Consider the following 23,512-nt stretch of genomic DNA (forward strand, 5'->3'; position numbering starts at 1 on the left):
GACATCAAAGAGGAGTTCTATAGGATTGCAGGTAAGAGGATCTACAAATTACAGGACAACTGTTAACACATAGTAGGATACTCATTACTTTGTGTGACAGGTTTCCCCAATGTCATTGGTGCAGTGGACTGCACACACATAAGGATAAAAGCCCCCTCAGGTGCCCATGAGGCCGATTTTGTGAATAGGAAATCCTTTCACAGCATTAATGTTCAGGTGAACATAACTTTTTGATATTGTCCATTGACGAACACTCTGCATTGCCAGTGATGTGCATTGATTGGTGTAATATTCCTCATCTTATGATTTCAGATGGTCTGCAATGCTGACTGTGTGATCAGCAATGTTGTGGCAAAATGGCCTGGCTCAGTCCATGACTCCAGAATCTTTCGGGCCTCTGAAATCTATCAGTGCCTATCACAAGGTAAGCCACACAACCCCTATTTATAACCATCATGGCTGTGTCAAGAATATCACTGTGTTTATGAGGTAGTAATGATGAGATTTTGTGTTGACAGGTGAATTCTCTGGTGTGTTGCTGGGAGACAGGGGGTATGGCTGCCAGCCTTTTCTCCTGACACCTTTCACAGACCCCCAGGAAGCACAGCAGGCCTACAACCATGCCCATGCCAGGACCAGGGCCAGAGTTGAAATGACCTTTGGCCTCCTGAAGGCACGCTTTCACTGCCTTCACAAATTAAGGGTCAGCCCTGTTAGGGCATGTGATATTACTGTGGCTTGTGCTGTCCTCCACAATGTGGCCTGCCTGAGGAAGGAGAGGGCCCCCAGAGTGCCACCAGCCATGGACTGGGACAATCCGGCAATCTTCCCTGATGACGACAGTGGTCGGCTGCTGAGGGACCAATATGTGTTGAATTATTTTAGTTAGTATGTGTGCTTTCAATTTTGGTTAAATATGTCCTGCGGTGGCAGAGGAATTTGGGTTTTTTTGGGTTCGTTTTTTGACGAATTTGGCCTCTTATGATGTTTGTGCGGTATACTGTGTGTAATACAAGGCTGCAGGGAGGCTACTGCATCCATTCATTTGTCTGTTCAGTTGATGTGTATGGATTTGTCCTGCATTTATTTTAGTGTGCAGACATGCAGGGTGTGTTATATACAGACCTTTGAATGTGTATGTATCATTTTGTATTATATGCTTGGATTCTGTGCTTTCCATCTTGTAGAGTCACTGTGACTTCAGTTTCGAAAGGAGCTGATGGTTTACCTGCTTTGTTTTGTCCTTATTCAATAAAGGAACATAATGTTACACATTGTGTTTTTATATTCATATGGAATGTGTATTTGTTTATATGACAGAGTACTAGGGCCACACTGAAGAAAAATGATAAAGTCATACATTTATGAGGCTGGTTCTTTCTGCAGAAAAGCTACATATTGTTTTTACAGTTTTGATACTTATGACAATGTGATACTTAATATTCTGGCACATCAGCATGTCTTTGTTTATGAAACCATACTGAAGTACAATTTCACGAAATGCCCCACATCTGTCATTTTAACAACTGTCCTCCTTTAAAACAACTGGTTACAATATTATGACTTGTGTTTTTTTCCCCTCTGTGGCCCTAATATTCTATCATTTTATATATAGCCTTATAGTCTATGGGAAACTGTAAATTATCTAATGATAGCAACATCATCTAAAAATAATTTTTTATCCAAAATCATTGAAATTAATGATCACAAACGTTTAATAACAGTGGGTCTAGTTATATGTGATAATGTATAGTGAGCAGTGAAATAACTATTGGTTTCCATTTGTGGTGACTGCTGACTGACATTAGGGATGAGATTAAATAGATCCTGGAATTTAGCCTGGTCTGGAGCAGGCTAGCTCCACAGAATAAATCTCCATGGTAATTTATACCATAACATATCCTCCTGCCCCCTATCCATCTTTAGTGCAACCGGATTACGGATCAATTGAGCCAGGATCACCAAGATATCCTGGCTTAATCCCTTATCCTAGTTTTGTGCAACAGGCCCCAGAACTGTAAGAGCAAGAACACGTACTGAAAAAAACATACATAAATGCACAATCACTAAAATGTCCTGCGTTTCTATCATTATTGGTTTGAATGCAATGCCGTACATTGGAAGGTTTGTTTTGCTGTGGTAATACATGGAAGCAAAGTATATGGTATAAACGGGTTAAATATGTATCTTGGAGGTGAGAGAACTTTCCCCAAAAGACATGTACAGGGATCGATCTACGTACACGTTATGACGGTGGCGAGAACGCTGCTCATTGGTTGAACCGGGACCCTGTGCGCCTGACAGTTCGGCTGCAGACAGCCTGTCGAACCCAGCGCATAGGTCATGTAGGCTCAACGGTTACGGGACTGATCGAATCGGGCGGTACCGAAGGAATTATTATCCAGCACAACGATACAGAATTTGTTTCACCATGGACTCATTCAGACGGTTTCAGGATGACGACTATAAAAACTGGATTAAAACGACCATGGGTCTGAATTGTCTTAAAACGCGACTAGGAGGATTCCTGGAACACGAAACCGAAACGTACCACGATCACCTCCGAAACAAAGTGAACGCCAACAAAGGCGATCTATGTACAACACAATGTAACCTGAAGAAATGGATGGCCAGGCCAAAGCAGGTGATTAAAATATGTGAGTTAAAATGTAACTCGCATGATATCTGAGTTTCCGTCCCTAATATGTTCTGCCCATGCACGGATGTCATAGGCTACAACTGTTGTTTTATGGAATTACTTTTGCCAATTTAATATAAAACAAACCGTTTGAATTCGAGAACCAAATGCTTATAATTGCAAACCAAAATAATTATATTGAGGGCAAAACATTAACCCAAAAGTATTGAGAGGAAAAATAAATAATTTTGCAAGAAAATATTTTTTTAAAGGCAAGAACAAGTGACTTGTAAATTAATGGATTTTTTTCTTCTTCGGTAAGCACGTTTCCATCCACAGTTTGTATGGAGTGAAGTCATACCGTATAAAATAAATCGCACAGTTGTGATAGAAACAGGAAGTTTCGGTACAATTTGATAAATGCCGACAGAACGTGTTTGTTCGACATGAAGGGATCTCTGTTGGTAAAATGAATTATGCGAGAAATGGCGGTGGAAACGCCTTTATGCGTAAATGTTGAAATAATAGCCATCCTACTGAAGTAAACGTGGAGTCACGTGATCATATGTCGTGTGGTCCTTCCACTAAGACTCGGGGAATCTACAGTTTATTAGGCTACAGATGAAAATGTAATGATCTTCACAGGGTGGTGAAAGTGCTCGGTGATCGTGATGCGTATTTCAAATATATATCGAGGGTTCGATTCTGGTGACTTGACGATCGATGCTTGACTGCCTTTTGACAAAAACACATAATTCTCGTGTTTATCCATAATAATCTCACTGATCAACCCATGACCCCTGATCCCTAACCCCCCCTGTAGACTAGTCTGCCCGGGGTTGCCATGTCTGCGGCTTTCTGTAAATTGTTGTAACCTGCAGATGATCAGGCAGTGAGCAGACTGTTGTTACTGAGTGAGTGGTGGGGATGGCTGGAAGGGTGTGTGTGTTATTTAGAGCACTGGTTGAGAGCGCTGCTGCTGAGTCATTGAGACGGCAGCACGCACACGTGACAACTTTTTACCAGTTGTAGGTAGGCTATTTAGATTGTCATTATGGAGACACCTATTTACAACCCTTTTCCATAAAACCTATTCATGCGCTATAACTGATATAACCCCGACAACGACTGGAATACGACTTTAGGCTCACTAGTATGCTGTAGATAAATTCGCTCAGAGGTGGTTTAAAGTAAACTGCATTTGAAAGTCGAAAAACTTTATCAAGCAAAGGGTTTTACACATGCTTAGTTCTTGGGTCTCGAGCAATTGAAATGGAATTTACGCATGCTTAGTTCTTGGGTCTAGAGCACTTGAAATGGAATTTATAGATGCTTCTGTTAGAGGAATAAGTCCACAATAAACCAGACATTAAATTTGGAGAATGATACATTTGCATTTGTTGGCCATCATGTAGTCTATTAATTTCTATGCAATTGTAGGCTACTGTAGCTTGCCGTTTGATACACTATACACATAAAAGTATTTATAGTATGTGGACACCCCTTCAAATTAGTGGATTTGGCTATTTCAGCCACACCCGTTGCTGACAGGTGTATAAAATCGAGCACACAGGCATGCAATCTCCATAGACAAACATTGGCAGTATAATGGCCTTACTGAAGAGCTCAGTGACTTCCAATGTGGCACTGTCATAGGATGCCACCTTTCCAACAAGTCAGTTCGTCACATTTCTGCCCTGGTAGAGCTGCCCCGGGCAACTGTAAGTGCTCTTATTGTGAAGTGGAAACATCTAGGAGCAACAACGGTGCTGGGAGCGTGTAGCACATAAAAATGGTCAGTCCTCAGTTGCAACACTTACTACAGAGTTCCAAACTGCCTCTGGAAACAACATCAGCACAATAACTATTAGTCGGGAGCTTCATGAAGTGGGTTTCCATGGCTGAGCAGCCGCACACAAGCCTACGATCACCATGCGCAAGCTAAGCTTTGGCTGGAGTGGTGTAAAGTTCGCTGCCATTGGACTCAGGGGCAGTGGAAACGTGTTCTCTGGAGGGATGAATCATGCTTCACCATCTGGCAGTCCCACAAATGAATCAGGGTTTGGCGTAAGCCAGGAGAACAATACCTGTCTGACTGCATAGTGCCAACTGGAAAGTTTTGTGGAGGAGGAATAATGTTGTGGGGCTGTTTTTCATGGTTCGGGCTGGGCCTCTTAGTTCCAGTGAAGGGAAATCTTAACACTAAAGCATAAATTGACATTCTAGACGATTCTGTGGCAACAGTTTGGGGAAGGTCCTTTCCTGTTTCAGCATGACAATGCCCCTGTGCACAAAGCGAGGTCCATACTGAAATGGTTTGTCGAACTGTGTGGAAGAACTTGACTGGCCTTCAGAGCTCTAACCTCAACCCCATCGAACAACTTTGAGATCAATTGGAACGCCGAATCCCAGCCAGGCCTAATCGCCCAACATCAGTGCCCGACCTCACACATGTTCTTGTGACTGAATGGAAGCAAGTCCCCGCAGCAATGTTCCAACATCTAATGGAATGTGTTTCCAGAAGAGTGGAGGCTGTTATAGCAGCAATGGGGGCACAAACTCCATATTGATGCCCATGATTTTGGAATGAGATGTTCAACGTGATATCACTGAAGTCATTGCAAATCAATTTGGGCCACTTGTGTAGTCTACCTGGAGCTGACAAATAGATTTTAATAAATGGCCTATAACTTAAATCTGTTGTTGTAGCCTTGTGTTATTAGGCAATTATTAATGGCCGTGTTAGGCTAATTCAATTAGAAATGATCAATTGTTATCATGGTGACAGCTCTATCGCAAATGTATCATTCTCCACATTCAATATCAGTTTCATTGTGGATGTTGGCATATCAGGGTCTAGAAGGCTACCTGCATCTAGCTCAGCAAACCATGGCAAAGTTGAATTGCAATTATAAACCCAGATTTTAGTCAGTAGCCTATGCCTATTGAAATAACGAGTCAATCTCACAAAGAGGCCATTTTATAACGGTTTGTAATCTTAACATCTAACACAATGGCACAATTGCCAGAAAATAGCCTAGCATTCTTTTTTGAAGTTCGTTCAAGTGTTTCTTTTTTCAGAGATTTCGAGATCCTCTGTCCAACTTTCATCCCTCTAACTTTCCTGTCGGATTTATCAAGTTATGTGCACAAGGGATTTAATTACAATTATAAAGTGAATGCTGATTGGTTGAAAGCTGTGGTATATCAGACCGTGTACCACGGTATGACAACAACAAAAAATTATACTGTTCTAAATATGTTTAACCAGTTTATAATAGCAATAAGGCACTTCAGGTGTTTGTGGTATATGGCCATTATACTACGGCTAAGGGCTGTGTCCTAAGAACAGCCCTTAGTCGTGAAATATTGGCAATGTACCTCACCTCCTCTGGCCTTATTGCTTAATCATAGCAGTCAAAACAAGTTAAATCGACATCCATTGATGGAAAATGATCTGGCAAATTTAATAAGGGCGAATTAGCCTTTCTCTTGTGACATATTCTTAAACTCACAATAATTATTATTTTGATGGAAAACTGAAGTTTGCTTCTTAGCTTACATCGTTACAAATTCCACAGTTATTCCTTCTTAATTCGCTCTAACATTATAGAAAAAGGGTTTATTGGATAAATGTGGCAACTATTCTTCTGCTGCGAAAAAAAACCGAAACATTTTTGGGCTAGTTTTCAGGCCTGGTAAGTGGGTTGAGGTGTCATTGGGCTAGAAATTTGAACTTGACCTGGCAACCCTGAGCCTATCCTACTCATAGCCTACTCGCCCTGTATCTGCCAGCTGTTGGCTAGAGCACATGTGCTAAAACCAGACTAGGCACATTTGCTATTTAATTTTTGTGAAGAACTATGGGTAGAGTAGAAAATACAATGGAAACACACTGAACTTTATATTTTTATTCAGTACATGAAAACTTGAGGGAAAAGGTCAGCCTTACCCAGTGATCCAGTTTGTTTAGCTTGATTGCTAATTCCAGAATTCAGGGGATACAATACACATCTAAATTATCTTCAGTCCCTAACTATGTTAGGTAGCTAACAGGTTAAGAAGCTAGCTAGCAAGTTGATTCACACATTACTGTGGTCATTTGTAGGTAGCTGCAGTGCAACAAGACCAAAGTCAAAACCAACTTTTTCTAAACACCTCAATCTACACGTATATGGCCAGTGACGATAGCTCTTTATGTACTTATCAAATTTGAAGAGCCATAGTAATAAACATAATTGTCACGTATACTCCCTCTCCGGCCTCTAGGTCATCAGGCTGCTGATTAACCCCCACACCTGTCACCGTCGTCTCTCCCACCCGCGCCTCATGACACTCACCTGGACTCCATCACCTCCTTGATTAGCTTCCCTATATCTGTCACTCCCCTTGGTTCTCTCCTCGGGTGTTATCGACTCTGTTTTCACATCGGCGCGTTTTGTGTTTCGCGGTTATTGTTTTGTTTATTTATTGAAACACACACTCCCTGTACTTGCTTTCCGACTCAGCGCACTCGTTACAATAATCTTTGAGTTAGTCCTTGGCGAGACAGTTGACAAAGCTGTTACTTGACTCAATACTGTTAAAGCTGCAAGACATGGGCATTACCACAGAGTTTTTCTTGACTAATGTCGACTGGAAAATCAGAGGCATAAAGCAGATAAGTGTTTAATTCCAGTAGTTGATTGATTTGTCATGTCCACGCCGCCGCAATCAGTCTGCACAATTAACCATCACAAATGATTTTATTAAGGACATACCCCTTACTGTACATTTAGACCTGTGATAGACACATTGTCCTTCGAAGAATGTTCAAGAAAAGTACAATTTCCACAAAGTGTTCAACTCGTTTTCCTTGATAAATAGTTTCCAACATTTGATTGTCAGAACTTCACTAAAGAGCAAGAACATCTCTGCATTGTAATTGTATTTGCAGGATACCTTATTGAACATGTGGCTGGTAACAAATTGCTACTGTAAACTGGACTGAACACAGTTCAGCGATAAGTCTGCCTTACTCATTCTCATTTGTACAGTTAGAAGTGTTTGTAGTATTGTTGGGAACAAAGTGATGTTCCTCTTCGGCTTCTCCCAGCTACGGAGGCAGATCATCAGCCCAACTACCTGTGGAAAAATAACAGGAATTAAGCAAAAAGGTTAACATGGGTGGAAACTTAAACACAGATTCTCAAAGTACAACTAACGCACAAGTCATAATTCCATTTTGTATTTTTTATTATTGTTCACGGTAACTGTACGCTCCGGTTTTGTCAATGTTGTCACAACCAACTATATATTCATTACGTTTACTCAAGTATGGTCTGATTGTAGTTCAATTGGGTGTTATAGCACAGGTAGGGATGACAATTTAAACACTGCTGCCCTTCAGGGCCAGGAATGAGGAACATTGAACTCGTGCACACTTTTGTAGAAAGGGTGAAGAATCAGGACACAAGCCGACCCTCTCCCCTTAAGCCGAAGTACGCATTCATACAATCTCCCTCTTGGCCGAAGCCCTTTACACTCGTACCCGTATGTATACGGGTTGAAAATGGCAGATATGGACGTTGATAAGCACGTAAATTGGAAGGCAGTGGCTGTACAGTAACATGCTACACAAGACGTCAGAGCTCAAGGGCCTCCCGTTCATGACGCTGTATTGGGTTTTGACTGACAGCCGTTAGGAACTTGAGCAGCACGCACAGCCCAAAAAAGGTTGCCCCATTCCTCCCGCTAATTGGCCAACTTTTGCAAATGATTTTGTGTGTCTGAGTGAGGGGAAATGCCTTAAGTTACTCTATGGGACTCTAGGACTCTGGATTTTGAAAGATGTGACGTTGAGGATTTATAATAAATACCACTTTGATGTCATACGAGCAAGCCAAACAACCTGTGAATCCAAATGTACACTTCACATTTCCACATCATAAACCTCATGTCAGATACAGTGTCAGTGTTTATCATCACTATGTTTGATGTACAGTTACAAGATGACATGACGTCATACCCTGGGGCTGTCCTGAACACAATGAGCCTATGCTTGCTGTGTTGTGAAGAACATTTACAGTGGACCACACATCTGAATGCACTCATGACTTCATTCCATGCGCACCAAAATTACCATCTGCTTCTCTGAATTGCCTAGTGAAAGCCTAACACTGTAAGGCCTTTTTAAAATATTTTTTTAGCGAGTCATGTTGGCAATAGAACCCCACATTTTCCAACAATATTCTTGTCATGTCACTGAATGTATTTAGAGTATTTTCAGATTTTGATACCAAAAAAAAAGTACAGTAAGTGTAAAATGCACGTAAGTCTTGGATTCAGTCTTGTCAGGTGAAGCGTCATGTCCTCACCTTTAGTCTAATCATTTCCCCATGATCTCCAAACGGTTCCCTTTGAATTGCTACCATGGTAATGCTTTGCTTACCTTATTTCTCATGTAATAAACATTTAAATTTAGCCCTATCTATATAGGCCAATTCCCCACGAGTGTAAGGGGTTAAAGGAATGAACTGGCGGTGTAAGGAATATGACGGAACTCCACACAACCATGGTTGTAGCAATCCATTGCCTTAAATCCATGAAAGGGAGTTAACAAGTAAATACCATTTGAAGAAGGGGGTTTAGGGCACCAAGTAATTTTTCAGCCACGTTGGTGCCACTACAGCCCTTGCTCCCCATGGGAGAGCATCCTGACCTTGTAGCTTAGAAGGGCAGCTTGGTCAGCAGCATCTTGAAGACAGGAGGGGGCCGTCTGCTGGAAGAGCTGCTGGGTTTGCCTGCACACAGCAATGACTTTAGCCAGCTGAACCTCTCCCTTCTCATACTTTCCTAAGGGTTGGAACACAAAATGGATTAGTTGGAAAGCACTAGGGGCAACAGTGGAGCGCATCTTTACTGAGTAGTGGGCACATGTTGTGGACGGGGATAGTGGATGGGTATAATTCCATGACTCTGGATCAGAAGATTGCGTGTTTGATCCCAGTGGTGGACACTGATTTATTATTTCTTTTTTTACCCTATCCCATACCTTAACCATTCAGGGTCAAGTACCTAAACTTAACCCTTAACTTCGAAACTTGACGTTTAGAGAAATGGAATGCAGCTCAGTGTTCAACACCATAGTGCCCACAAAGCTCATCACTAAGCAAAGAATCCTGGGATTAAACACCGCCCCCAGGTGGTAAGGGTGGACAACACCTCTACCATGCTGATCCTGAACACTGGGCCCCTCAGGGGTGAATGCTTAGTCCCCTTTCTGAACTCCCTGTTCACTCACGACTGCATGACCAAGCACGACTCCAACACCATCATTTAGTTTGCTGACGGTGGTAGGATTGAACCCCCTCAGGAGACTGAAAAGATTTGGGGAAGGCCCAAAAAATTGTCAGACTCCAGTCACCCAAGTCATAGACTGCTGCTACTCACTGTTTATTATCTATACATAGTTACTTTACCCCTACCTACATGTACAAATTACCTCGACTAACCTGTACCCCCGCACATTGACTCGGTACCAGTACCCCCTGTATATAGTCTCGTTATTGTTGTTTTGTGTTACTTATTTATACAATTGTTTTACTTTAGTTTATTTAGTACATTTTCTTAACCAACAATGCAGTTCGAGAAATAGAGTTAAGGGCTTGTAAGTAAGCATTTCAAGGTAAGGTTGTATTCACCGCATGTTACAAGTCAAATGTGATTTGATTTGAATGATACGGAGCAGCAGGAGCAACTCGGGGTGTAAAAACAAATGTAAGTAAAATAAATATACACTTTCAAATTAGAATTTTTGAGCAACTTGGATAAAAGTCTAATTCTGCACTGAGACATCGCTTATTGGGCAGACAGATAGACACACACACACACACAGCCAGTGAGCCAGGCCACACAAAAAAAGAAACAAATGCAAAACAAAATTGTCTATAGTACAATCACACTGTAGTGAAAAGCTGCCCTTGCTCTGGGGAACCCAGGGCCATACAGCACTGTGGTTCATGAGAAGGGCTTGTAGTGCCTTTGTTCTTGACAAGCCACCTACCACTAGAGTAACTTCAGAGTTACTTCAGTGCACCATATCTTGCTTGTTGGCTGTGATCGAAATGATATAACCATGCTAGCTAATTGTTTCAATACATCTTCTAAATGTGAAATTACAAGACCCAAAAGACACTTACCAAAGGGTGTTTCCCTATGTCTTTCTTGTTGTAAAGCTGACGTTATCTAGTTATACTAGTCAGGCCCATTGGGCTAACTAGCTAGCTAATAGCCACTGAGCCTTTAAATTATTTTTATTTTTATGGAAAAGTTAAATAAATAATCAATCAACCTTTTTTCATACACTAGCTGGCTAGTTATCAGAAGACACTGTTGCCTCTCAGCATTGCCAGCATTAACATACCTCAGTGAGCTGTACAGGCCATCATTTTCCTTTAAATGAGGATGAACTGTCTCTCCAAAACCAGTTGACCAGTAGAGAAGCATCATATACCTCCTCCCTCCCAAACCCCGCCTACCCGGAATGAACATGCCGAAACTTTGCAAACCCAAAAAAAGGCAGTGAAGCAAAGGGCCGGATAATGTAACCAAATAGAGTAAAAAAATTGCAGTCAGAGGTGTTTAATCGCAATTGCGTAATCATTGAAAAATGTTTCCCAGATTATATATATTTTTTAAAATTAATTTACAATTTGTTTTTACCTTTCAAAATGATTTTCTTGCAATACTATTTATTTTGCTCTCAATACTTTTGGGTTAATGTTTGCGTTCAATATTATTCTTTGTGTTTGCAATAAAAAATGTGTTCTCGAATTCGAAAGGTTATCTTGATGTTAAAAACACAAAAGTAATTCTATGGTTGTTCCTGTGTAAGGTTCCTCAAGTGTGTGAAGTGTGCGAGCCATGGAGAGATGAGATCTGGGCCAACCATTCATTTAAAGGAGGACAGGTCTACTGGAATAACTCCAAGCCGTACCTGTGGCCTACGAAGAAATGGGAGGTAGCCAAGGTAAAGTACCGACATCTGGAGTAATGCTCTTCCTGTATGTATCATAAGTGTGTTACATCCTGCCTTGGTAGTTGGTATGTCATTGTGTGTGTGTGTGTGTGTGTGTGTGTGTGTGTTTAGGTCTACATGCCCCGTGGAAATATGGACCACACCACTGTGGACCAATTTGACATCTCGGCCTTCCTCAATCTCATGACCCAATGCAGCTACTTTGCCAAGTTTGTGAAGTCCAAAACTCTTATCACACAGGTAAACTTTCTCACACTCACAAATGTGCACATTTACCTGTGTATAAGTATGACGGTGTGTATGTGTGCAGGTGACCAACGTGAGGAACCAGGTGATGCACTCGGCTGACTTCCGGGTGGAGAAGAGGGAGTTAGAATCTTACCTAGGGCGAATCAAAGACCTGGGCCAGGCTCTGAAAACACACTACCCCAAATTCAGTGAGCTGACAGAGGAGATCGAACAGGTGTGTGTGTGCGTGTGCTATTAAGTCCATACCTCACTTTTACATTGGGAACCTGACCGGTATCTTTGTCCCAGCTCCAGAATACAGACTTCAGTTTTATCACGAGCTGTGTTGGGAAGAAGATTGTACTTGCGGCAGATAAGAACCCAGAGAGCATGCTGAAACTCCAGAACTTTCTGAGTCTGGAACAACAGATACTGAAGGAAAAGTTGGAGTGTCTGTCCCAACGCTATGAAGAGGACAGAGAGACAGCCCTTACTGTAAGACACACACAAACACACACACACGTCATGTTCTTCTATCCTTGTGGGGACCTACAATGTATTTCCATTCAAAATCCTTTTTCCCCCCTAACTTTAACCCATAACCCTAAACCTAACTTATAACTCTAAACCTAACCCTAATTCTAACTCTAATTGTAACCCTAAGCTTAAATAGCCTTTGTCCTCATGGGGACCTGGGAAATGTAAGTCCCCTCACACACACACACACACACACACACACACACACACACACACACACACACTCAGACATCCTCACTGTAAGGCACCTCAAATGTTTGTGTGTGTGTGTGTGTGTGTGTACCCCCAGCTGGAGGAGTTGCAGTGTGTGAGGGTGTTTCTGGAGGGGAACAATGACCTGCAGGAGAGCCTGGCGCCACAGTGGGAGAGACTGACAGAGGTGCAGGAAAGAGTGGACACACTCACCGTCAGAGTGGACACACTGGAGAGGAACACACGCACACACGGTGAGTGAGGAAGAGGAACATAGAGAGAGAGATGGATTCAACCCCACTCAGAGCATTTGTTTTCCAGAGAGAGAGCAGGGCTGTATTCATTAGTCAAATTCCATTGCAAAACATTTTGTCTGTTGCAAAAAGATTTAACGTAAACCGTTTACACTAAGAAACAAACAAGCAAACAGAGTAAACGGAACCAAACGGGAAGGGACCTACCTTAATTTGTCCAATAGAAACGCTCATTTTTCATTTGGAGTAAACGGTTTCCATTGCAAAAAGTTTTGTAACAGACTAAACGTTTTGCAACAGAATACAACTAATGAATACACCCCAGGTAGAGAGAGAGAGACCGAGAGAGAGAGATAGTAGAGAGACAGATAATGGAGTTACTGAGGAATCCAGCCCTACTCAGAGAGAGAGACTTGAGGGTTAAAGTTACTTAAAAGATTCAATTTTTTTATTTAACCTTTATTTAAACTAGGCAGTTAACAACACATTTTTATTTACAATGACGGCCTTCCCCGGCCAAACCCTAACCCGACGACGCTGGGCAATTGTGTGCCGCCGGTTGTGATACAGCCTGGAATCGAACCAGGGTCTGTAGTGGCGCCTCTAGCACTGAGATGCAGTGCCTTAGACGGCAAATGAATCTAGTGTACAACTTTAAGTGTTCACCACATTTACATAATTTCACACAGACAGACTTTACCATGAACAGAGGAAAAATATTGACCTATGGCAGCTGTGTGTTTTTCAGATCCTGAGTTCAGTACTGACATCCTCAAATATAAGAACCATCTGTATGAGGAGGCCAGGAGGCAAGGGTGGCCTGAGCCTGTCTTCTCAGAGATAAAGGAAGCCCTCGGTAGGTCAGAACCTTATCCCTAACTTTGGGCCTGGAGTTCTTCCTTAACATGCCCAAAATGTCGCCCATAACGGTCATCCAGACTATCCGGGCTACATTACATGGTCAGGAAAAACTCCTGTCCCTTATCCAATTCTGTGGTGTAAAGAAGATGTCTTATGGTGGGTTGTTTTATGATATTATATGTAATAGCTTTATAATATCAGGAAACAGCTCTATAAAAATGTGTCGATTGTAAATAAATGATTTTATTATTATGTGAAAAGTTGGAGATGCATGCAGCTGTGTCTCTGTGAAGACTGACCCTCTGGCTTCTCTCAAAATGGGTTTGTCCAGGTTACAGGGGTCGTGTGCAGGTGAGAGGTCAGACATTTGAAGGTGTTCAGGTGTGCCCAAAGTCGAAGACAGCTCACCAGGAAGTGGCTAAACTGGCCCTGAGCCAGCTAGCCAAGGACAGTGCTAGCCTGGGTGAGCTAGCCAATGACACAGAGGAGGGAGAGGCATCCAGTAGCCAGACGGACCAACCACAAAGCCTCTCATGCACAGGTGCTGTATTCCTCAGCCAATCAAATGTATGGTATGAGTAAAAAATATTGTGTCAATAGTATCTGTTAAAACATAATATCACCATGTTTTGTTTCTCAAATGACCAATAGTCCTAAATTGGTATCAGTGTCTGATTGATTAACCTCTACCATGTAACTCTGTCTTTAGGCCCCGTGTTCTTTGGTAGTGTCACTGTGGTCCTTAAAACTGACATCACCTCTGGAGAGGGGCATTCTGGAATGACAGAGGCTGTTCAGTCTGCCTACAAGAAACTAGCTCTCCTGTTGGATCTACCAGAATCAGGTTAAAGACCCCTACAGTACAGTAATGTACATCTACCTTTACTGTTTTCACTTATGTCCATCAAAATGCTTGTGGTCATGGAAACTCTTCTCTTGTACCTCAGCTTCCTCCTATAAGGATGTGGTCCTGGAGCACTGTCATACGCGGGATGTCCCACCCCCAGAGGAGGCTGTCCAATCTGATGCAGAGGAGAAGACCTACCAATGCACTCTTCGATTCACTGGACCAATCACCTTCTATCACCCAGGTAACATCACATTCAGTAGGCCGTATGGATACTTTACAATGTTATGTTTCATGGTGTATTGAATGTAAATATATTGTGTGTATTTCACATGTATATAGATATATACTGTAAGTATTATATAATGTTTAAAATATGTTTTATGGTTCACGCCAGAGGGTTCTAGCAAAAAGAAACAGGCATGTCAGCAGGCAGCTAAAGTGGCCCTCCAGCGGCTGTCCGGAGTCCTCGGCAGTAAGGAAGTGATGGGAGGGAACTACGTGAGCACCCTGAAAGAGCTGCTGGAGGCTCAGACCCCACAACTGGACAAGCCTGCGTATGATGTCACAGACAGAGGAAGGGGAGCGGGGGAGGTCACTGAGAGGGGGGGGGGAGTGGAGGAACGTGGAGGGCTGACAAGTGGGGGGGGGGGGGGGCAAGAAGGAGAAAGGAGTGGGGTCAAGCGAAGGTGAGGGCTGCCCTCACCTCCCACCAGCTCCCATGATACATAGCGTGCAGCCCCCCGAGAGTCAGGTGGTCCCAGTGTCACTCATGGAAACCTTGGTTACTATGGACCCCATGGCTACCACAGCCCCCATAAATACCACAATTACCATGGAGACCCAGGGGGGAGGGGCCTCAGAGTCAGACCCTCGCCAAGCCACGCCCACCCTCCCAGAGGAGAGCAGCATCTCTTCAGGTACACAGAATCGCATTAAAACTCACAGCTTTATTGTCCAGTTCATATTAACAGACAACATTGTACCTAGAAGAAACAAGAACAAAAAATAAGACAACAGTCAACACTGTTAAAAGAACACACTTTAAAAGAAGTGTGAAATTGAAGTCAATGAAAACGAGAACGTATGAAAAAGGTGAGGTCCTTTTATCTGTCCTCCATTTTTCAGATGGCCGGGGGTTCGTTATGTGTGTGGCGGTACGTGTGCAGAAGGACCTCGACCCACACGAGGCCTCCTCTCGAGAGGAGGCGCTACATGCAGCCTACTGCAGTCTGCTCCAGGGCCTGTCCCTGGGTCCGCCGCCTACAGCAGGTACACTACACACTTTAGATATGGGGGGGACAACTTCATCCTACTTAATTGGTTAGTGGGTGTTGTTGTGACTCAGCCTGAACTCAGTGCTGCCCTTGCAGGCGGTGAGAAGCAGAGTGTGTTGGAGTTCTTCAGACGGGCAAAGTGTGACCCCCCAGTGGAGGACTGTGTAACAACAATGGAGGGAAAGCACAGATGCACTCTAAGAATCGTAGGCGAGCTCACCTTCCACAGCACAGGTAACTTTTTTTTTATACACAAATGTCATCACAATGGCACATTTGATGAGAGGTAAACATTGGTTATAAAGGGTAATTGCAGTTTTTCCAGGACATGAAATGATCGATGTCTCACAATCACCTGTAACCCCCTCACCTCTCTCTCTCTCTAAGAGGCGGCCCCCAAAAAGCAGCAGGCAGAGCATTGCGCAGCTAAGGAGGCCCTGAGGCGTCTGAATGGGGTCCTGAGTGGGGTTTTGGGCGGAGACATCGGCAGAACGGGTCCAAACTACAAGGGTAAACTCCAGGAGTTGCTGGCCAAGCATGGAGGAGGAGCCAAGCCAGAGTACAAAAATATTGAGGCTAACAAGATCAGAACAGGAGCCGGTTAGTCTGGACCTCTTTCTATCTCCCCATAGCTGCAGGTCAGGTGATGGGAAACTGCTGCTGCTGGCTCTAAAAACTAACACAGCACTTATTCCATTATTAATACATTATCTTCTCTCTGTATCTTTCTCTATGTCTATGTCTGTCTCTCTCTCTCTCTCTCTCCTGACTTCTATCTATCTCATGCTCTCTCTCCCCACAGCTGCAAGTCAGATGACTGGGGAAACTGCTGCTGTTGGCACTACTCTACAGGGTGACAAGTTGTCAATTACCACGGAGACAACACCTGACGATTCCGGCCCGCCTCCGTCTAAGAGATCTGCAGGGGGAGAGATGGAAGGTGACTGTCCTCTCTTTGTTACTCTGCTCAAAGAACCTGGAAAATGTCATTTTTCAAGGAAAAGAATCAGAACCGGGAACGAAACTGGTCTATACTGTTCCGGAACAGAACCGTTATTTTAAAAGCAACCGTTTAATAGCGTTATTTTATATTCCAGACCAAAAAATGTTCAGTCCCACAAAGAAAGCAACAAAGCACTCCCTCTGTCATTCAGAAACGTCTTCCAGTGTCTGCCTGCCAGCTGAACATCTTTGTGTGTGTGTGTAGGCTACCTGCCCTTCCCCCTTCGAAGAATAGCTGTAGCCTACTGACGTTACAAGCATGATTCAGAAGATGGAGAGAGAGATTTTGAATTAGAGAAGAATGGATTAACTTCTTGGGGATACTATAGTTATCACATTTCACATTGTATTTATTAACTACAAAAATACCTTTTTTAAAATTCTGGTGACGGTCTGCACACACAAGCATGTCAGCTAGCTTTCTCCGGTCCAACGTTAAGCCAACTCTGAAGTTAAAGGACATTTAAAGTTCCTCCATAGAAGCCACTTCTCCGTAGGTGTAATACCGCGGGCCTAATTCAGATAATGCATGTTAAACCAGCGCTTCAAGGCAAGCTTCCTCCTCCACCCTCACCCGCTCTCTCCCCACTCGGAAAATGTCAATTGCATCTCACGGCCCTAGACTTGTCTTTCCATCACACACGTAAACAACTCACTGTACTATAGCTTGCCCGCCCCATAGCAAGCTGCTTTATCCGCACTGCATGATTGGTGAAGTCATTTAATGTCGAGCTAAATGTCTTTTTTTTTTTTAAATAGAGATTTAAAAAGGAACCGAAAGGAACGATATTAGCCAGTACTTTTTTGGGGTCCGAACCAGTTCAGAACTGTATTTATCTGGTCGGAAAAGTGGGGAAACAAAAAAAATGGTGGTTCAAAATGAAACGATTGGAAAATAATTTAGGTTCCTACCCCTGGACCTACCCTCTTTCTGAATCATTCTAAGCCTCAATATCAGTCAATTAGCAGTAACCTTTTACTCAGTACCTTTTACTTAGCGCGTATGTGTGTGTGTGTTTCAGAAATCCGGCGGTGTCTGGCACTGTGGAGTCTGCAGCCCCCGTGTGTGGTGTGTGAGGATGTGTCTGTGGAGCAGTTGTGTAAGTGGATGGTAGAGGTCCAACTAGACCGCCACGCCTTCCGGAACCAGACCCTGTTCAGCTCTAAGAAAGAGGCTATCCGCTGGTCCTGCCACAGCCTGGGTACAGCAGGGGATATCTTCCAGCCTGGCACCGGTGAGCAATCAACCAGTCATTCAATCAATTAATCAGCCAGAGCTGAGCCACAGATCGTTATTTAAAAAAAAAATGTTTCAAACACCCCTCCTCAGTAAAAGGTTACACTACATAATACCTATCTCACCATCCCTCCTTATCTTCCTCCTCTCCTGTCTTCACACCCCTTCTCTCTCTCTCTCCTCCTTATCTTCCTCCTCTCCTGTCTTCACACCCCTTCTCTCTCTCTCTCTCTCGCTCTTCCTCTCCCGTCTCTCGCTCTCGCTCTCTCTCTCCTTCTCTCTGTAGACGAGAGTAAGTCCACAGCGGTGGTGAAGGCTTTTTTCCTGCAGCGGTCGTTCCCGTTGCCTGTGGAGGAAGTAGCAGAACCAGAGAAGGGCAGGTTCTGCTGCAATCTCAAAGACATCACCTGTGTCTTCACTTACCGTGGAGAGGGTATATAAAGACCATGATTAGTAGGAATGGATTTATTTGTCACATACCGTGCATTCGGAAAGTATTCAGACCCCTTCCCTTTTACCAACATTTTGTTACGTTTCAGCCTTATTAAAAAGGATTCAATCAAATAAAATCCTCAATCTCCACACAATACCCCACAATGAAATGAAAAGCTAAAACAGGCTTTTAGAAATGTTTGCTAATTTATTAAAAATAAAAAAACAGAAATACCGTATAAGTATTCAGACCCTTTACTATGAGACTCGAAATTGAGCTCAGTTGCATCCTGTTTCCATTGATCATCCTTGAGATGTTTCTACAACTTGATTGTAGTCCACCTGTGGTAAATTCAATTGATGGGACATAATTTGGAACACCTGTCTATATAAGGTCCCACAGTTTTGCATGTCAGAGCAAAAACCAGGTCATGAGGTCGAAGGAATTATCCATAGAGCCCGAGACTGGATTGTGTCGAGGCACAGATCTGGGGAAGGGTACCAAAAAATTACTGCAGCATTGAAGGTCCCCAAGAACACAGTGGCCTCCATCATTCTTAAATGGCAGAAGTTTGGAACCACCAAGACTCTTCCTTGAGCTGGCCGCCCAGCCAAACTGAGCAATCGGGGGAGAAGGGCCTTGGTCAGTGAAGTGACCAAGAACCCAATGGTCACTCTGAAAGTGTTCCAGAGTTCCTCTGTGGAGATGGGAGAACCTTCCAGAAGGACAACCATTTCTGCAGCACCACCAATCAGACCTTTATGGTAGAGTTGCCAGATGGAAGCCACTCCTCAGTAAAAGGCACATGGCAGCCCGCTTGGAGTTTACCAAAAGGCACCTAAAGGACACTCAGACCATGAGAAACAAGATTCTCTGGTCTGATGAAACCAAGATTGAAGACTTTGTCCTGAATGCCCAAGCGTCATATCTGGAGGAAACCTGGCACCATCCCTTTGGTGAAGCATGGAGGTGGCAGCATCATGCTGTGGGGATGTTTTTCAGCGGCAGGGACTGGGAAACCAGTTAGGATCGAGGGAAAGATAAACGGAGTAAAGTACCGAGAGATCCTTGAAAACCTTCTCCAGAGTGCTCAGGACATCAGACTGAGGCGAAGGTTCCCCTTCCAATAGGACAATGACCCTAAGCAGACAGCCAAGACAACACAGGAGTGGTTTCTGTACAAGTCTCTGTATGTCCTTAAGTGGCCCAGCCAGAGCCCGGACTTGAACCCGATCGAACATCTCTGGAGAAATGGGAAAATAGCTGTGCAGTGACGCTCCCCATCCAACCTGACAGAGCTTGAGAGGATCTGCGGAGAAAAATGGGAGAAACTCTCCAAATACAGGTGGGCCAAGCTTGTAGCGTCATACCCAAGATGACTCAAGGCTGTAATCTCTGGAAAAGGTGCTTTAAAGTTTCTGAAATCTTATGTAAATGTCATATTTTCATTTTATACATATTGAAATATTTCTGTAAACCTGTTTTTGCTTTGTCATTATGGGGTATTGTGGGTAGATTGATGAGGGAAAAAAACTATTCAATCCATTTTAGGACATCACGTAACAACGTGGGGAATAAATCAAGGGGTCTGAATACTTTCCGAATGCACTGTATGAGAGCGTAGTGCAGGATAATGTTAGTAAATGAATGTACTGAGTGAACTGTATCACATTGCTAAAGGCAGATTTGATTGACAGGTTCCAGTGAGGCTGCAGCATGTCAGTCAGCCTACCAGAGGGCGCTGTCTCGTCTTGCTCCTTTCATTGGCTACTGTGGTCCTGTGGCCCCACCCAGCAGCACTGAGGATGCGAAGCAAAGGCTCAGCACTCTGTTGGAGGGGACAGCCCTTACATCTGTGAACTCCGCCCTTTCAGAAACTCAGTACAGAATCTCCGCCCAGCTTAGGTTCTCGGGGTAAAGACTGATAACAATCTATAGAACTTTCATTTCTAAATATCAATCAATTTGAATAGTCCCTCAGTGTTTAGTTTTTTTACATGTTGAAAATGTGTATTTTGAGTGAACTCTCTCTCTACCACACAATTATATAATGGACTTGTTTGTAGTGAGTAGGAGTAACTGCCTGATGGTGGTGCATGATTGTGATCGCGATTGGCAGGTACAGCATGGAGACTGAAGGACAGGACAGTAGGAAAGCTACCAGAGCCCAACTCAGCCAGCGCTTACTGGGCCTACTTGGGGAGGATGAGATGGGTCAGTACACACACACACACACACACACACACACACACACACACACACACACACACACGTTGATATTGTGAATCCCTCCACAGACTCCACAGCCTCGGTGAGGAACGTTCTAGATGAGTGGTTTGCGAAGAAAGGTCTGGAGAAACCTGGATTTGAGTACACTAATGACAAGTTTGGGACAAAAGTCACCTTCTCTGCCCCTCTCATCTGCTCCTACAAAGGTAGGCTTCTGGCACACTCACACATTTACGTTTCAGTGATTTAGCAGATGCTCTTATCCAGAGGGACTTACAGTAGTAAATGCATATATTTTCATACTGGTCCCCTGTAGGGGACACACACACTCTCAGGCTATTTTCTGATTGGCTGTTCTCTCTGTCCTTCTGAAGAGTGGCAAGCCAGCCGGGAGAAAGCTAAGAAGAAATTAATCGATGAACTGCAGAGGCGGGTCAAATACTTTTGTGACGGAAGCACCAACTGAGGGCCCACTGACCAATCATAAAAGATAGTTTTACTTACCCTTGGCTCCTGCATGAAACAACAAAATGTCCTCTATTTCCCAGTCTGGATCTCTCTCTTCCAAGTTCCCTCTTTCTTTTCCTCTGTGTTTCATCCGGCTAGTGGTGTTGGTGACAGATGCGTCTGTCTGTAATAGTATGGCTTTAATACTATATATAATTCACTCTTTGCATGCACTGTTTTTACCACCAGGTCCTGATATGAAATGATCCTACATTTAGCAGCTCTTATTTTTTACTCTGTCTAGTAACATAATGAATGTACTTCTGTGTATTACATTTTAATCTGTAACAATTACCGAAGTATTTTAATACTAAATGAAAAGGCTCCTCTCTGATAATAAAAAATACCCTCCACTACTTTGAATGATGTACTTGTCTGTCTCACCTGTCTCTGAAATGACTGGTCTTACTGGTGTGAACAAGGGGTTAACGGGGAACACTGGTGTAACTGTTCCGCTGTCACTGGCCAAAGTATTTTGCATGGTTGTCTGAGTGTGAGTAATGTCGGGCGAATTGTGTGGAATCCTGGAGTGGGTTGGTTGAAACATTATACACCAGCATGCTGAGGTTTCAGCCCCAATATAACAACTCTAATGTCGTTGGTCTCAACATCTTATGAAGAGAGTCTGACGACTAGTCAATAAACATATATTTTTTAAATGGCATCACTTCATCTTCATTTACCTTTCCGTCTTAACTACACATTTGCCTAAATCATTTTTGGACTAATGTTAAAAGTCATGATGGTCGATGCTTTCAGCAGAAACAGACATGTAATACTTCACCCAGTGGGCACCAGAGCTCCTCTTAACCACACTACCACAGGAAACATTGATGTGCTCGTTGAATGAGGGTATAGAGCCAGAAACCACTTCCAAACACATTGCATGGCCAAGACAGTCTCTCCGTACCACATCCTGAAATAAATAACTCAACTCTTTGCAGCAAGAGTTGTTTCGGTCGCTCTCTCCCTATAGCTCTGGTACCTGTATGTTGGTGCTTGATTAGCCTCATCCCAATTTAGACACTCCTAGACAGGCCAGTGGAGTCCGGTGTCAGGAATACCGTTATTTCTGCACCAGCACCTAATAATGTGACGGTCTATGAACATATTATTACACATACCATCTGATGCCAGGCCGGCGGTGCTACTGCACTCTGACCTGGGTGTGTTGACATCCTGTTCAGGCTGACAGTCCGTTTCGCATGAGATGCAGGCAGTTAAGGCACACAGAGAGTGAAACAGAGAGAGGGAAGGGTGTGTGTGTGTGGGGATGAAGTGAAGTGGATATATATTGTGTCTGGTGGTAGATGGGGAGGGAGACCATAGTAGCGTGGCTATATTCTCATACCAAGGTTGAGAGAGAATGAAGTCAAATAAGAACATGGATCTTAAATATTCCTGAAAGGAAACTCCTCTCCCTTTTTTATAAATAGATACTCACCTGGCTGTGATGTGTGTAGTGGTCCTAGGTGTGTGTACTACTAGACAGCCACTTTAGGCTCTTGAGGCCTCTAAATTTGACACATCCCCCAACCCCCACCACCCCTAAACAGATGCTTGAGCTGCGGTAGGCCCATCTCTCGCATAGCATCTGAATGCGTTGGATCTGTTTCTCTTTCCAAAACCACTTGTGTGTCTCTCTTTGGTCAGCCGCTGCTATGTCCCAAGCCTATAGCGCACTGAGCACCTCGCTCCGCTGTCTGACCCGCCGCGAAGTCTGTCTTTATATACAGGGAATAATTATGCTGTTATGACAGGGGGAAAACTCAAGTGGTTTAATACGCAAGAAGCTTCCAAACAATCATTTGAAATAATTTGAAAACTAAGCCATATTTTTGGTCATTGTCTCCCATGTTCAGTGGCGACCCGTCATTCAGGGCTGTTAATAAAGCTGCATACAAACATGGTCTCTTTTTTGTTTTCTTGAGTGAGGCAGCTCCAAGATGCAGGTGTTTCAGCCTAGCTCAAGTGCTTTCTGCGATGGTTGGGCAAGGCAAGCCAGCAGAAAATACGTAGCGTTGCGCCGTGATTGGCTCAGTGTTCTGTCACTCGTGGGTAGAGCTCTAAAATTCTAGCCCCTTGGGTGCTGCCATAGAATTACATTAGAAGTGCCCATCCAAGAAGGCTCAAGGTCATTGGCCACAGATAAAATGACAAGTCAAATCACGTTATCTCCACAGTATCTAAAAAGCTTGGACACACCTATTCATTCAAGGGTTTTTCTTTATTTGTACTATTTTCTACATTG

At 43.5% G+C, this 23,512-nt stretch overlaps 1 protein-coding gene across 7 annotated transcripts; it reads left to right on the forward strand.

The window, feature by feature from the left end:
• Window positions 1-2,296: 2,296 nt before the first annotated feature.
• On the forward strand, window positions 2,297-21,624 carry LOC109871917 (uncharacterized). Of its 7 annotated transcripts, none has more exons than XR_004205783.1 (21): window positions 2,297-2,644; window positions 11,514-11,648; window positions 11,769-11,897; window positions 11,968-12,120; window positions 12,195-12,380; window positions 12,712-12,868; window positions 13,617-13,724; window positions 14,061-14,270; window positions 14,439-14,573; window positions 14,677-14,820; window positions 14,974-15,496; window positions 15,705-15,848; window positions 15,950-16,087; window positions 16,243-16,453; window positions 16,656-16,793; window positions 17,878-18,090; window positions 18,379-18,525; window positions 20,223-20,439; window positions 20,645-20,739; window positions 20,823-20,960; window positions 21,129-21,624. XR_004205783.1 is itself a non-coding variant. In XM_031806887.1 (21 exons), the coding sequence occupies exons 11-21, from the start codon at window positions 15,298-15,300 to the stop codon at window positions 21,218-21,220; spliced, it is 1,734 nt and encodes a 577-aa protein (XP_031662747.1). In that variant the 5' UTR covers window positions 2,298-2,644; window positions 11,514-11,648; window positions 11,769-11,897; window positions 11,968-12,120; window positions 12,195-12,380; window positions 12,712-12,868; window positions 13,617-13,724; window positions 14,061-14,270; window positions 14,439-14,573; window positions 14,677-14,820; window positions 14,974-15,297; the 3' UTR covers window positions 21,221-21,624. The 7 variants fall into 7 exon arrangements, 2 of the variants coding, with proteins under 2 accessions (XP_031662747.1, XP_020318537.1); XM_031806887.1 differs by having other exon boundaries at window positions 2,298-2,644; window positions 16,241-16,453; XR_004205785.1 differs by having other exon boundaries at window positions 2,297-2,657; window positions 16,241-16,793.
• Window positions 21,625-23,512: the final 1,888 nt, after the last annotated feature.

This window comes from Oncorhynchus kisutch, linkage group LG27, assembly GCF_002021735.2.
Source record: "Oncorhynchus kisutch isolate 150728-3 linkage group LG27, Okis_V2, whole genome shotgun sequence".
NCBI classification, from domain to species: Eukaryota; Metazoa; Chordata; class Actinopteri; order Salmoniformes; family Salmonidae; genus Oncorhynchus; species Oncorhynchus kisutch.

What these genes read in the sequence shown, in the direction of transcription:
- LOC109871917 (XM_020462948.2), top strand. Translation starts at nt 15,298, where the DNA reads ATGATACATAGCGTGCAGCCCCCCGAGAGTCAGGTGGTCCCAGTGTCA. An exon ending in GGAGAGCAGCATCTCTTCAG is followed by an intron (nt 15,497 to 15,704) that starts GTACACAGAATC and finishes TCCATTTTTCAG; the next exon opens with ATGGCCGGGGGTTCGTTATG. An exon ending in CTTCACTTACCGTGGAGAGG is followed by an intron (nt 18,526 to 20,222) that starts GTATATAAAGAC and finishes TTTGATTGACAG; the next exon opens with GTTCCAGTGAGGCTGCAGCA.